General features: G+C 49.0%; 2 protein-coding genes across 2 annotated transcripts; both read right to left on the bottom strand.

Moving 5' to 3' along the window:
- Positions 1–174: 174 nt before the first annotated feature.
- SPBR_08081 (uncharacterized protein) lies at positions 175–4326 on the bottom strand (the record flags this gene model as incomplete). Its single annotated transcript, XM_040766319.1, has 1 exon — positions 175–4326. The coding sequence occupies one exon, from the start codon at positions 4324–4326 to the stop codon at positions 175–177; it is 4152 nt and encodes a 1383-aa protein (XP_040614975.1).
- A 7293-nt stretch (positions 4327–11619) lies between these two features.
- On the bottom strand, positions 11620–13716 carry SPBR_08245 (uncharacterized protein; the record flags this gene model as incomplete). The annotated part of the gene is made up of 1 exon (XM_040766483.1): positions 11620–13716. One exon carries the CDS (start codon positions 13714–13716, stop codon positions 11620–11622), a length of 2097 nt encoding a protein of 698 aa, XP_040614974.1.
- Between the last annotated feature and the right edge of the window lie 977 nt (positions 13717–14693).

The following is a 14693-nucleotide window of genomic DNA, read 5'->3' as shown; positions in this document are numbered from 1 at the left end:
AACAAAACGAGCAGCAAGTCCAAAACATACAAGCAATGCACGCCCCCCGTAAACATATATGTTGTGACAAATCGGACAAAGGAAATGGTTGTATAAAGAGCGTGTAAACGAGGCCGAAATGCAAGGCTCCTTGTAGTAAGAATGAACAGAAAAATATGTTTCGTCTAGATTGTATCACAGGTTTGTATCGTCGCCGTCTTCGTGAATGTGAAAGCCAATGTCCGTGTCGCCATCAATATCACGCTTGATGGTCGTGTCTGGGCCAAGCGGCTGCGCGGTGTTGGTCTTGACCAGCCGCCACGGTCGCCGTGTGCTGGGGTACTCGCTGGGTTGGCTACTCGCGTCTGAGTGGTGCTCTTCTTCTTGCGCCGTTTGCTGCGGCTGTTGCTGCTCTTGCTCATCTTGCTGTTGCTGCTGCTCTTCAGCGCTGTTGTCCTCAAACAACGATGGCGACAGCGGGTCTAGGTTCTCGCTGTCCGACATGCTCTCGTCTTCGTCGTCATGGCTGCTTTGTGTGCCGCTAAGCTGCTGACGCCGACTGCCAAAGGTATGGCCGATGTAATCCTCATCATCATCGTCGTCCTCGTCCTCGTCCTCGTCGCGATCACGCTCAATACCCGGCCGCGGCTGGTCTTTCGGCAACAGGTGTCCCTGTCGCGGGTGTCCTTGTTCTTGGAGATAGTACTGGTCATCCTGGTGACCATGTTGGGGAGAGTCCCCCAGTCCAAGCATGTCTTGCTCGTCTTCGTATACTTCAATGTCGTCATCCTCGTCATCATCCTCGTTGATCTCGTCGCCGTCTTGCGTCATGGGGAAGTCAAAGTCGTCGACATCGTCGCTGTCATAGGCAGCCATAATCATATCCTCGTCATCGTAATACTGCTGCGCACCGTTCCCCAGGCCCAGAACAGAGGGCATGGGACCCCGGCTGCCGTGCCGGCTGTTCCGCAAATACCGTTGCTCGTTCTCATGGCGGTGGACTCGCTGCCGCTTGCGCCGGCCGCCTCCACTAGCAATGGATGACACTGACGTCGGCGGGTGATCTGCACCGGCGGTTGTGCTGAACGGTGTCGCGTAGGCAAACGGGGTAGTCCCGCGGACGCGCTGTGCTGCCGGCTGGTGCTGCTGGCGGTGCTGGGGCATATCCTGCTCGAGGTGTTGTTGCTCATCGGCTGGGATGGCCCACATGGTAGTAGGGCCCGGGCCTGGTGTGACGCTTGGGCTTCGGCTGTACCGCGGCGTGTTACGGGGCCAGAACTCGCCGAAGCTCGGAGAGCGTGTGCTGCGACGCCGGCTGCGCTTGTTGACGCCGGCGGACATGGGAGGCGCCACAGAAGGAGCGGCGGCAGCGTGGTTGCTGCCTGTCGAACGAATACGGCGTCTGCTGACAGCACCAGAAGATGCACCCCGCATCATAACAGGGCTTGCCGGCTGATGTGACACAGGCACCGACGTGGTGCGAATGGGGGGTGGAACACGACGAGTACCAGATGCCAATGACGACGGGAAGAATGGCGATAGAGACCGACGCAGCGTCGTGGGCGCTGAGGGGCCACCATTTCCGGGCGCCGTCTGGAGTCGATACTGTTGTTGCGGAAGGCGGTGCTGCATAGGCGACTGCGCAACAGTAAAGAACTGCTCAGACGATCCAGAGGTACCGATGGATACAGAATGAGACCGACCTGGTGCGGTGACAGGCACAGGGGCAGCAGCAGGCCCCGCCATTGATGGATACGAAGCACGGTGGGCAGTCGGCCCCCGTGTATGTCGTACCGGTGTTGTGCCACGACTGAATGGAGAGGGTGACGGGCGGCCCATGCGACTGGAGGACATGAGGGGCGAGGAGGCTGACGAAGACGAGTCGGAGGTCGACGTTGTTGGTGGTTCGTCCAGCTTGCTGTTCCATGCCCAGCATGCATCGTCAATACCGAAATTGTTGTCGCCAAGGTCCACCTGAACCTGAGGCAATTCGCGCAGCTGCTGCCATGACAACCCATTGTTATACGCCCGGCGCGTCTGCAAGTATGCATCAGGCTGTGTGACATAGAGACGGTGCTTGCCACCCGATGCCTTCATGACGACACTGGCAATCAAAAATCTGGCATCCCAAATGGCAGGTGTCAACATCTCTGAGCGCGTGAGGAACCGCAGGCGTGAGTCCTTATGCACCTTACGCAAAGGAACCCAGGGCTGCTGCAGGGCTAGGAACTGTGAGGTGGCAGACGAAGTGACACGGCGTTCGCGCCGGGCATCTGCAGTATCGTTGGCGCGCATGTGTCGCAGAATAGGGCCAAAAGCTGTGGCCATGGCCGTCTGCAGGCTGCGAGCATCGGCGCCACGCACCGTTAACGTTTGCACGAGGCCGCGGCTGCGCAGGCGACGGTCGATATTCCGACCTGGTATGCAGGCTCTAGGCAGCAGCCGGGGCGTATCCGCACGTTGGGCTGGTGTCGTCCATTCGTCGTCACCATCAGCGTTGCCGCTGCTAGAAGGCACTGCGCCGGTTTGTCTTCGTTGTGCCGCTGCAGCCGCCGCCACGGCCTCGGTCGCGCCAAACTGAACGGCTTCCACCCAGACTCCTTTGAGTGGGAAGGGTAGGAAGACAACTTCGAGCAGCCATGGCCGAGAAATTGAGGGAAGCGCCTGCTGCTGGAGGAGACTGACACGCTCTTGGAGCGCTTGGAGCTGACTCAAGATAGCGGGATCTGTGACGGCGGCCGGCCTCGACGTGCGGCTGTTCATGCTGGTGGTCGTCGACAAGGGGGCGCCAGATGTGGAAGCAGATACCACGCTGCTCGCCGTCACAGTGGCCGCATCGTTGTCGTTGTTAACTTGCCTTTCAACCTCGTCCAAGCGCGACTCGAGTTCGGTCACGCGCAGGTCCGTCTGATCGGCGCGCTCGATGCACTCTTCGTGCGCCTGGTGAGCCGCAAAGGATGCTGATACGGATGATGCAGACGCAGAAAAAGACGGATTTTCAAGCTTGTTGAGCCGCGCTTCATGCGCCTGGACAGCATTCGTCAAACTTTCGGGCCCGAGAGGACGAAACGCTGAGGTGGATGAATGCTGCTCGGACGGTTGTCCGGGAGGTGACCCAGGCAAGGCTGGAAGTGACACGGCTTGAGTGAGTGTCTGCAGGCCCTTGCCAGCAAAAGGCCGCATATACCGTATCTGACTCGTGTAGGATGTGGTGGTCGTGGTAGATGGTGGTGGCTGTTGAGAAGGCGGTAGCAGCCCCGCATGAGGATTTGAGGTTGGGTTGGACTCTGCAGCAGCTGCAGGAGCCTCGCCTCGTGCAGATAAATTGTAAGGACCCCAGCTAAGCGTGTCCGGGATAGAGTAATCAGCTGGGGGTCCGGCAATGGAGGCAGCACCCGATAATGGAGCTGGCAGTGCTGGACGGACTGGAGTGGACTCCAAGGTTGCCTCGGGCGCCTCAAGCGCCTCATCGTCTTCCGTTGCCACTTCGTCGTCTCCCACCTCGGCAGCAGCGTCTACCATGGTCAAGGCGCGGCTCTCCCGCGCGGCGTCGGTGATCATGGCGACAAAGGATGAGTCCAAGTGGACAGGAACATCAGAGGGAAATCCAAAGGAGATATCTGGCAAGGCCTGGTCGTCGCTCTTCACTTCCTGGCGGCTGCTAACTTCAACCAAGTCCTGGGAGGTGCTCAGAGGCACTAGTGGTGGACGTGGCTGCTCGTTCTCTTGTCCAGGAAAGGGGGTTGAGGATGTCGGTAGTACGAGTTGTGGTGTAGATGATTTTACGGATGCAGACAAAGGTGCTCCAGTGGGCGCTGCGGCGGTAGTAAAAAATGATGTAGTGATAGATGCCCGGTCCAATGATGAATCACCGTTGGGAGTGTGATCGTGGAAACAGGCATGATGTGAGCACATGCACCAGCCAGTCTGGCTGGTATCCAATCCGGCAAGGCTTCCATTGAAAAAGTTGTTGGCCGGGGCGACGGCTCCAGCGCCAAAGCTCGGTGTCATGGGCGTAGTGGCAATGCTATTGTTGGCTCGGCTCCAAAAGCGGCGGCAGCCGCAGTGAGCACCACTGGATCCATGGCTCAAGTCGACATAGTTGCAAGGTCCATCAGGGAGGCGTGGCGAAGATTGAGGTTGAGGGTCTAGTAGTTGCGGTGGCCCCTGCTGCTGCTGCTGCTGCTGTAGTGGCACAAGCTGGCCGTCGTTTGCAGGCGGCAACCGTGCTGCACTGTCGTCGTATATGTCAAAAACAAAGGACGAGGGCACAGCGGGATCCTGGGCATTGTTATTGGACGACAAGGCGGCAACGGCAGCAGTGGCGTCGAAGGAAGTCGCGGCCATTGGCAGCTCCGGCGGAGATCATCTCCGGGAGACAGCCGTACTATCAGAGCAACTGCGGGGCCGGCGGTGTTGCCTAGGTTAGTGGCCGGGTAACAGCCGCTAACAACAAAGAAACGCAGTCCAACGGACAGCGGTCTACCACCAACCGGCACGGGCTCTGGCGCGTCCGAAATCCAGGAACGGCAGAGCAAGACAGATGTCGGTCGCGCAGAAGGATAGTCGTGGGAACTTCTCAATGTAGAGCATATATTGGAGGGGGTTGGGGCGAGACAAGGTGCCGTTTGCGTCGGTGTTGTGGTAGGACGAAGAGCTCGTGGAGAGCTCACAAGCAGGATCTGGCGCAGGGCATGGCACTGTGATACGACAAAGCGGTCAATCCAAGGGGCCGTCCGAGGTGAGGAAGGCCAGCTGCGGCCGAAACGGCGGCCGTGATGGCAGCCTCAGGTGTCAAATCTCGAGGACGGGAGATGAGGGATCGTATCATCGAGTCGGCCGCCGAACGGGCCAACAACATACGAGAAGCCGGACGGACACTGGCCAGTCTAATCCGGTCACAGAGGAAGAAAGCAAGCGCAGGCCAGAGCGCGGGAAAGGTCGAAAAGGACCTTGAGGGGGAGGGCAGGCGGCGGACGATGGGCGATAAATATGTAAATATATATATTCGTAATGATGTCGAGATGCGAGAGGCACGAGGCAGCGTTTCTGGAAGCTGGTCACAAGGACAAGGCGCGTTGGCAAAATTGGTGCGTGAACAAGACAAGAATAGGAATGTTAGGGTTCAGGGGGCAATGAGGAATGGCGAAATGGCTGGGATGTCAGCCTGGTTTCTAGAAGGTTGAAGACGAGGATTGACGAGGTCAGGAGAAGATGCGGGATGAAAGTGGGAGAAAGGCAGGTACGCCCAAAAGCGTAAAAGCACATTAACGATTGCACACTGCAAGACGTCGGACAAGACACGGGCAGGCAAGTCTTTGGGGAAGGAATGGGTGGAGGGTGGGCAGGAGGGGATGGGAGGAAGCAGGTACTCGGACAGGGGGCGTGTTGTGGGTACACGGCAAGGGCGCAGGTGGTGTTGACGAGCAGCTGCTGCAAAACCCGGAAAAGAGGTACTGGGCGGGCGATAGAGAGGGAAGGAGCTACGAGCACGACGAGGAAGGCGCGCTCGAGACAAGCGCGGTGAGGGCAGTGGAGAGCAGAGGAGGTTCTAGGACCAAGCCGCCCGCTAGGTAAAAAGGCTCGGGCAGTAGTTCGCTGGCGAGCCTGCGGAGAGGAAGAAGACTCCAGAAAAGAGCCGGAGAGGCAGAGACAAGACCGCCGCGTGCGCAGAACAGCAGGCAGAGGTGGTGTGGAGTCGTGGAGCTGAGGTCGTGGATGTTACAGAGGTCCCGAGCACACCAGAACGGGAAAGAGCACAGCAGCACGGAGCCTACAGATCTGACGGAACACCAGAAATAAAAGGAAAGAGCGAGAACGAAACGACACTACGTCTTTTTTACCCGCAATACCGCCATACCGCAACTTGGGCGCCTACACACCTACACGCCTACCACAAGTTTGTGAGTGTCGTGCCCGCGACATGAACCATAATCGTACAACAAAAAACTCGGATCATGTGACTAAAACGCCATCCTTTTAGGGACTAGCGGGTCCGCTTTTCTCGTGACCACGTCGAAAACGCGCCGCGCCCTCTTTTTTGTTTACTTTTACCCGTATCCATCACCATAATCCTCCGTTTGTATAATCTGTACGTTCTTTTACCCCTATCGTTTTTCGGTAATTAAACCATTATAGAAGACGGTATGTAGATTATTTTTATATTATCTTTTCGACCGTCTTTTTATATATATGGTTAACTTTTCTTTTCTTTTTTAAGACATTATAACGTTTTACCGTCGTTAAAAATCGATACCTTTTTAAAACTTTAACCGTCTCTCGACCCTTTTTTACCTCTCGACCCTCTCCTTTTACCTTTAAACCCTTCTCTTTTATCTCTCGACCCTCCCTTCTTACCTCTCGACCTTTCTTCCGGTAACCTTATTAAAAGGTATTATTTAAAATATTAAATAATACGAGATATTACCGAATTCGGGCTTTTATAAAATAGTAAGTAAAAAAGGACTTATATAAAGTATAAAAAAAACGTTTTACTTTTAAATTAAACGTTTAAAAGGTTTTTATTAAAAGTTATAAACGTAAAAGTTATTAATATACTTTTTTTATTTAATTATTTATTTTTTTTATTTTCTTTATAATTAATATAATTAAAAGGATAATAAACCTACGTTTATTAATATATTATTTATTATTAACCGTTTATTTATCTTTTTCCCCCTTTTTTCGTTAAATTAATAAAATTTAAAAGAAAAAAAAAGGTACTTAAAAACGACGTCTCGTAAGTTATTTTAACTTTAATCGATACTATTTAATAAATTAATAGTTATCGTTTTTTCTTAAAAATAACTTATAAAGTTTATATCTCGTTTACGTTTTATTTTTATTATTATTAAAACGTAAATATAAAATAAAAAAATAAAAACGAAAGTTAACGAAATAAAAAAAACTTTAAACGTTACGATTATAATAACCGTTTAACGATTAAAGTATATTATATTAAGTATACGTTTACACTCTCTCTCCGTTACCGTTACTATAAAATATATATAAATATTAATTTTAAGTTAAAAGTTTTAAAGTATATCGATGTACGGTTTGGTTTTTACACTCCCGTAAAGATTTACCGTAACCTTATTATTAATAAAGTATTTAATATAAGCCGTATAACCCTTTTTTAAGTTTATTATTAATAAAGGAAGGTTAATAAAAATCTTTAAGTACGAAATTAAAATTAATACGTTTTTACACTATTACTTTTATTAAAAAAAGTCGATAAATTTACTTTTAAAAAGTACGTTTATAATAATATAAAAGGGTTTGTTTTTTTTTATAAAGAAATAATATAACCGTTTACTTTTATCGTAAAGGAGTTTTTTATTAACGTTACTTTCGGTATAAATAATACTAGTATAAATTTATTTATTATTTTTACGGAGGTTAACGGGACTAACGTCCTTTTCGTATACCTTTTTTTTTAAGATAATAAAGATAACGTTTAATATTAAAAAGACCGACGTTAACGTTACGAGGGTTACGATAATCTTTTTTTTAACTTTTATACGAGATAATAGTTTTATACCTTCGTTTTTTAATTATAATAAAGATTAGTTTAAAATTACGGTTATTCGTTACGTTTTCCCGGTTATTAAAGTATAGTTATATACTTAGTATATAAAACGTATAATAAAGACGAGGTTAATAAGTATTAAAATAACGAGTTTATTATAATACCACCCTTTTAAGGCTTTATAACTCGTCCTTAATTTAAAACTTTATTAAGAATCTTTATTAATACGACGGTTTAAAAGACTATATTATAAAGGGATATATAGTTATACGTAACGTATTATTAATATATTAAAAAGCGTCTCGTTAAAGTCTTTATTTTTAAACGAAAAGAAGATTATATTTAAAATATTTATACGTTACTTTAACGTTATTATAATCGATTCGTAGCCTTCGGTTACGAATTAGGTGACTAGGCTTATATAATAAGGTGTAATATAACTAGTCTTTAACTACACGTTAACACCACGTTAGTAAAAAACCTCTCTCTTTAAATAAAAGGACTCCCTTCTTCCTAAAAGGAAGAAGGGGTAAGAATTAGTCTTTATTATAATACACACCTACCTTCGTCCTCGAAACTAATACTTTTCATTAACTAATCTATTATAAAGACCTATCCTACAATCACTTATAATAAACGTATACCCGTTAATATTAAACGGTAACGGGACTTATTATAATATAAAGTCTATTTATAAGGTATATATAAACGAGATATACGAGTGGTGTTAAACTCGTAACTACTTTAAACTTTAAGTTTATATATATCTTAACTAATATAAGTAGGATTATTAGTCTTTATAGACTCGTTTTATAAACACCGTAAAAATCTTTATTTTAAAAACGATTATAATTATCGAGTCTTATTAACGTTAAATTAAACACGACTTTTTATATCGTTTTAATCGACTACGTATCGATTTAATAATATAAGTTTTAATTATACGTATACTTTTTAACGTAGTTAAATAAATATATATAATACTTAAAAAAAACTATTATATTATCCGTATAAGTTAACGTAAAACCTTTAAAAAGTAATAAAAAACGGTAATTTAACGGTTTATAAATTTTATAATTATTTAACAATATTATATAAACCTACGACGTTAAGTATACGGTTACTTTACCTTTTCGATAAACTACTTCCTTTTTTATAAGTATATTCTTTATTACTTCGAACCTTTAATTAATAATATACACTTTTTTAATAATATATAAAGGTATAAAACGTGTCCTTTCTAAAGTTACGAGTAACTTTTTTTAAAGTTAAAATATAAACTCCCGTAAATAATAAAGTAAATTAACGTTATAAATATACGAGGGGTGGGTAAAAAGACTTTTAATAATACGTCGAGTATTTTTATTATTAATATTAACTTAAACGATTTAAAAGACGAGGTTATTAATAAGTAAGGCCGTAATATTAAAGATTATATTAAACGTTTTTTTTTTAATTTAAAAATAAAAGATATAATAAAATATAAGGTTTATTAACGGTTTAAATATACTTTTACGTTCTTTTATATAGTTAATCGACGATATCGATAGTTTATAAAGACGGTATACGATACCTTGTACTTAAAATATACGTAAATATCCTTTAACGATATTTTACCGTTTATTTATAAATAAAAGTTTTAATAATATAAATAATAAGTAATTAATAATATAATAATAATTCTTTTACTTTAAATACTTATAACCTCGTAAAAATATAATAATAAATATTATAATAAAAATGTTTTTTTAACCTTAAAATATATAAAAAAAGTATTAAGTACGGTTAAAATAATAAAAAGTAATATTATAATATCGAAAAAGTATAATTTTAATTTAAAATTATTATACTTCGGTTACTATACTACTTTTATAAAAAAAAATCGGAAAAAATAAAAAAGGGTATTAAAAAGTAACACGTAATTAATATATTTATAATACAAAAATAATTTTCTTTTACTTAATACAAAACGTAGTCATTTTAACGATATTCTTCGTGATGTATTTTTACAGCCTCACTTTTTTGACGCGCGGGCAATCGCTCGCGTTCCTGGCGGATTGATCACATGACCTATTTTAGTCACTTTTGTCACATAATCCGAGTTTTTTGTTGTACGATTATGGGACGTCGCCCGCGATGCGGGCGACGTGCTAGGCAGCAAGTAGTCTGACAAGAAGGGCGGACGTATACGACCCTATGTCTCTGTGTTGTGGGGTGCCATGGCAGGAAAAGGCTGAGGGCACTCCCCTCCATCGCTCCTTCCATGTCGCAGCTTGACACACCGTAGACGGCCCTTTTGGGCGAATCGTAGAGAACCAACAGCAAGGGAAAGAACGAGGCATGCCCCCCGACACCGATTCTTTCCCCGGCTGCCACTCTTTCCATTGACTTCAGTTCTCTTCTTTCTCGTCGTTTCTCGACCATTTTCCCTCGCCATTTGTTCGCATGACCACTCCCAACCCCTGCCATTCTCACTTGGTCGCCAGTGTGGTATTTTCCATTAAACACCCCTGGTCAAAACCACTTTAGCACCGAATTAGCCTCGCGGCCCAGCGCGCTCTCCACGCGTTTTGGCGCAAGCGGCAGCCAATGAGCGGTCGGCACGCATGCCCGCGTGGGCTCTGGGCTGCTCTGTTCTCTCTCTTTTTCTTTGTTCTTTGGCTTCGAACACGTCTGAAGCAGATCTTTGTTAGGCTCCGTAAACAAACAAACGGGAGCGCTGTGCAGCTGTTATTCGTCGGTTTCCCAGATGGCTTACACGACTCCCTTTTTGCGCACCATCTCGGCGAATAAGACGACGCATCGTCTCGTCTTTTCTTGTCAATGTTATTGTCTTGGAAGCGCCAGCCCCTGTTTTCTTCTTTGTTCTCTACGTGTTTGTTGTGAGGCCTTTTCTCTTTGCATTTACAAAAGCGCGACATCAAGGGATAAAGTGGTTGTCGTACTCCGTGAAAGACCACGACTAGGCTGAGATGAGGGGGGAAAAAAGACAGGAGAACACGGCAGTCAAGACACAGAACAAAGGACATCCCTTGGCTTGAAATGCCCGGTCCCCTCATTCAGATCGATACGAGTACGTGTCGCCGTTCACACCCGGAGCTGGACTGTCTCACAAATGAAGTTGAAAAGGTGTCCGTCAATTGCCCAACGAGCTAGCGTCTCTGGGACGATCCTTCCTGCCGTCCCGCCGAGCAACAAGAACGCTCCTTCCTCGTGCTGTGCACTGTGCAAGTGCGCTGCTGTCCACGCCATCCCATCTTTCCCGCTGCCGTTCTGCCGTGGCCATATATTCCTGGCCAAACATTCTGCTCACAAATGGCCGTCTTACTTGGCATCCCCCAGGCACGCCGTACCCTCCTTGCCACGCCCCATGCCCAATGCCCGAGTTTACAAAGTAATACTTGCAGCTTGTGGCCAACGAACCGCCTGATTGTCCGACCTGCGTCGTGCGTTGCGTCATGACCGTCGTCAAAACGTCAAAACGTGTGCAGAGGAGGAGCACGGCGTACGCAGTGCGGTGCATGATATCAAGACCAGCTTGAAGCGGCTTATGCATTTGCCCGTACACTACTGTCCGAGACTTGTGCACACCTACATAGTTCAGATACCCCACGAGCTCTCGATGCTCACTCCAGAGCTCCCGATTATCGCAGACGAGGCTGCCAAAAGGCCACGTATTGGGGCATTTACGCCCAATCGGTTTTAAATTTCCGACGGCATCGGCCGCCTCACAGCATGATGGATTACGATGCACAATTCTGCACGCCTTGCCTAAGTTTGTATGCATTGTATTCAGATTGGCCGAGTATATAACGTGAGGAGATGTGCCCGTTAAATGACGAAAGAAATCAAATAAGATAAACACAATCTGATGAAAGAGTGCTGGATAATGAAAATGTGAGAAAAAGATGAAATAGACAAGAAACCAAAATACTACATGACAAGAACGCCCACGACATGCAATCCCAGCAATCATGAATCAAAATGAAAGAAACTGGAAGAAAACTGAAAGAAAAACGGAGATCGGGGAGAAAGACGAGACGGCGCGAAAACGAAACGTCACAGGGCAGAGCCGCCTGACAGCGCTAGAAACGATCCTATGCTCTGCTGCCTTACACCTCGCCCCAGCTGCCCATGGGGCCTGCAGACGCAATCATCGACCCAGTCCCAATCGATCCTCCAATATCCCAGTAGTGCCGCGACGAGTGCCGCGACGACATGCTACTACGCCGCGCCGACCGCCGCGTGCTCTGACTGGCACACGAGGTCGCCGTCCCGTGGCCGTGACCGTGGCGCAGGATAGGGCTCGATGGCGCCGCTAAACCGCCCGGTGTGTTCATGTTGCGGAACGCAGGCATGGGCGGCCGCCGCTCACCAGTCTGGCGCGCACCCGACGCACCCCGACCGACCAGCGGGTGGTGCTGACGCACGCGAGCCACCTTGGCCGCGGCCTCCTGCGAGCTCATGGTGATCGAGCCACTAACCCCGGCACTGTGGCCGTGGTGTGCGAGGTGGTGGAGGTGGTGGCGGTGTGCATGGTTGTTTCCCGACGCTGATCCCGAAAAGAAGCGCGAACGCAGGTAGCGGAACACGAGCTTGATGTCGAGGTCCTGCTCCCACTCCTCCTGAGTGAAAGCCTGTGCGGCCGTTGGCGTGGTCGACGTAGAGTTCGCTGTAGCACTGCCAGCGGTAGGTGGCGTAGTGTTGTTTTCTGTCGTCTGACCAGGGATGTCCATCGGTTGTGCTTGGTAGATGGTGGGCTTGAAGTGGGGAAGCGAAGCCGTAGTCCCGGTCGGAGTGATATCGCTGGTTCTCTTCTCACCAGAGACCTCGGTCGGCCCCTGTTCGCTCCCGAGGACGCGATTCGCAGGTGTGGTTGTCTCGGGGATCACCGGCAGGCCAGCGTATGGCAGGGGCATCTGCTGCATGCGGGTGAAGGTCGAAAACGCGCCCGGATGCGAGCTGATGTGCGAATGCACAAACAAGCCCAGCTCCTTGGCAATGCGCTCGAGCATGCGCAGCTGCCAAGATGAGGAGTCGTCCCCATAGGGGCCAACATCCGCCGAGTCTACGCCGATAGCACCTGCTTCCAACAGAGGGTTGGATGCACGGGGCGTTGAGGACAGGTCCATCTCATCGGTTTGTTCCTCGTTGGCCGCGATATCTTCGCCGAAGAGGACAGATAGGATGCGGTCATCGATACCCATGACTTCAACCATAAACCTGCGTGTAATGCGAGTCCACAGACCTTCGCTTGGGCCATCGCCATCTTCACCTGCTGCCTTGCGAAGCTTCGTGAGACGGTCATCCTCCTCCTGGTCGTGCCAGTCGGTACTCGTCTCCACCTGCGCGGTCCTGTCTGCAGCAACAGCACCGGGCGCGAGGGTCGCGTTGCCTGCTGCACCACTCACCCGACTTCGTCGTGCAGAGAGCTCGGACCCGCGCCGCCGGCGAGTCTCTTTCTGAATCTCTTCGAGAAGTACGCGGCTGTGTTCCAGCCGCCAGGCCTCAATACGCCGTGTCCGCTCAATATCCTCTGCAAATTCATCGTCGGCCTGCAGCTGCGCCAGGTCCAAAGACGCACGGTGCCGCTTTGGGACCCGCCGTGGGTTGAACTGCTCGAATGAGTAGAGGTGTTCTTGGACAGCAGCACTCAAGCCAGTGGTGTTGCCTAACCGGAAAGTGCCGAGACCATCATGCGTCGGAAGGTTGACAGTCGTGGTGGCAGTGGCTGCCATAGCTTGCTGTGCCAGGTTTTGTTGTGTAGTAGGGCGGAAATCGGGGAGGTGGCTGTCGAGGCTGTCGAGCTCGGCGTCGTCTTCGGCGTCGGGCCGGGCATCGTCGCTCATGACAGCCTCATCGAAGTTGGACTGGGCGCGTGCTGATGTGAGGAGGGAGAGGCGGAGATTCGCTGGCCTCGCAACGGCTGATTGCGCGCGCGAGGATGCATAATCGGAGTGTTCGAGGCTACGTAAACTGCCCAGGTCACTCAGCCGTGAACGGCCGGCTGTTTGCTGTGAGGATTCCTGGAGCGAGTCCAGAACGGACGATGCCGTCTCCGTGTCCGCGTTCGGCGAGAAGAGCACCCATGTTTGCGAACCCTCGAGGGCGGCGGGAAGTACAGTAGAGACGCGGTTGTCGTCTCGTTCTTGCGACTCCTGGCGTGGCGGCCGTTGAAGGGCCTGCCGCGTGGGCTGATGGAAAGCCATGTGGGATGCAGTTCAAAGACAAAAATGACGACAGAGATTAGAGTGTAAGGAAGAGTGACAAGAAAACGACGGCAAGGCAAGAGTGCCGTCGTCGCCCATGCCCCAATATCAAAGCAAAATGGGAAGATGGTCCCAGGTCTCGTGCCAGCAATCAGCGATAGGAGATGGGTGTTATCGTAACGAAGATCCCGAAAGCGGGCGTGCTAGCGGGGGACTAGAGGAACGACGTGGGCAATAGTAGACCAGAAGCCGCGATAGGACGGGTTGTCAGCGTAATTTCGAGGACAAGACCGAGAAGCGGATTGACGTGATCGATGTGGGCGATGCGAATCTTGAGCGTTCGAGCGTATATTTGTCAATGTTGATGACCAGCGGCTGGGTCTCGTGGGCGTGTAACACGTTGCGCAAAGGATTCCGGGTGTAAGCGACAGAAGCGATAACAGACTGATAATAAGAAAGGCGGGCCGCACGCTTTCAAGTCAATCGAATAACCGTCGGCTGGTTAATTACGACGTAAGAATCCCTCACGAGAGCCGCGGAGAGCGTGCCAGACGAGGGTGGTGGGACAATGCAGCAGAAAAGGAGTTGATCGGGCTCGTGTGACGAGGAGTCGGAAGGGAGGTTGACCGCTGTCAACAAAAGAGGGGGCGCGCGATAAGACAGTCCAGCTAAGCAACGTCAGAGGCTGGTTGAAAAGAGCGAGTACTTGCCGCTGCCGAAGAGAAGAGATGTTGTCAAAAAAGGGGCGATACTAACAAAAGGACACAAAAGGACGAGAAAGAGCAAAATACCAGGAAGGCACGAAGGGCATTTAAAAGGGCAAGGACGAAGGAAAGGAAATGACCGTTAGATCTGTTGGGGGAAGGAGGCCAAGTCCCGCGATGACAGCAGATCAGCAGTGGGTGACAACCAATGTCAGAACACCACGCAGGCGGGCAGGAGCGACGGCGACGTCTCACGCCGTTCACTGTTTCTTC

This window comes from Sporothrix brasiliensis (genome assembly GCF_000820605.1).
Source record: "Sporothrix brasiliensis 5110 chromosome Unknown Cont22, whole genome shotgun sequence".
In the NCBI taxonomy this organism is placed as follows: domain Eukaryota; kingdom Fungi; phylum Ascomycota; class Sordariomycetes; order Ophiostomatales; family Ophiostomataceae; genus Sporothrix; species Sporothrix brasiliensis.
The sequence above is the reverse complement of the archived record's forward strand: the minus strand, read 5'-3'. Positions and strand labels throughout refer to the sequence as shown.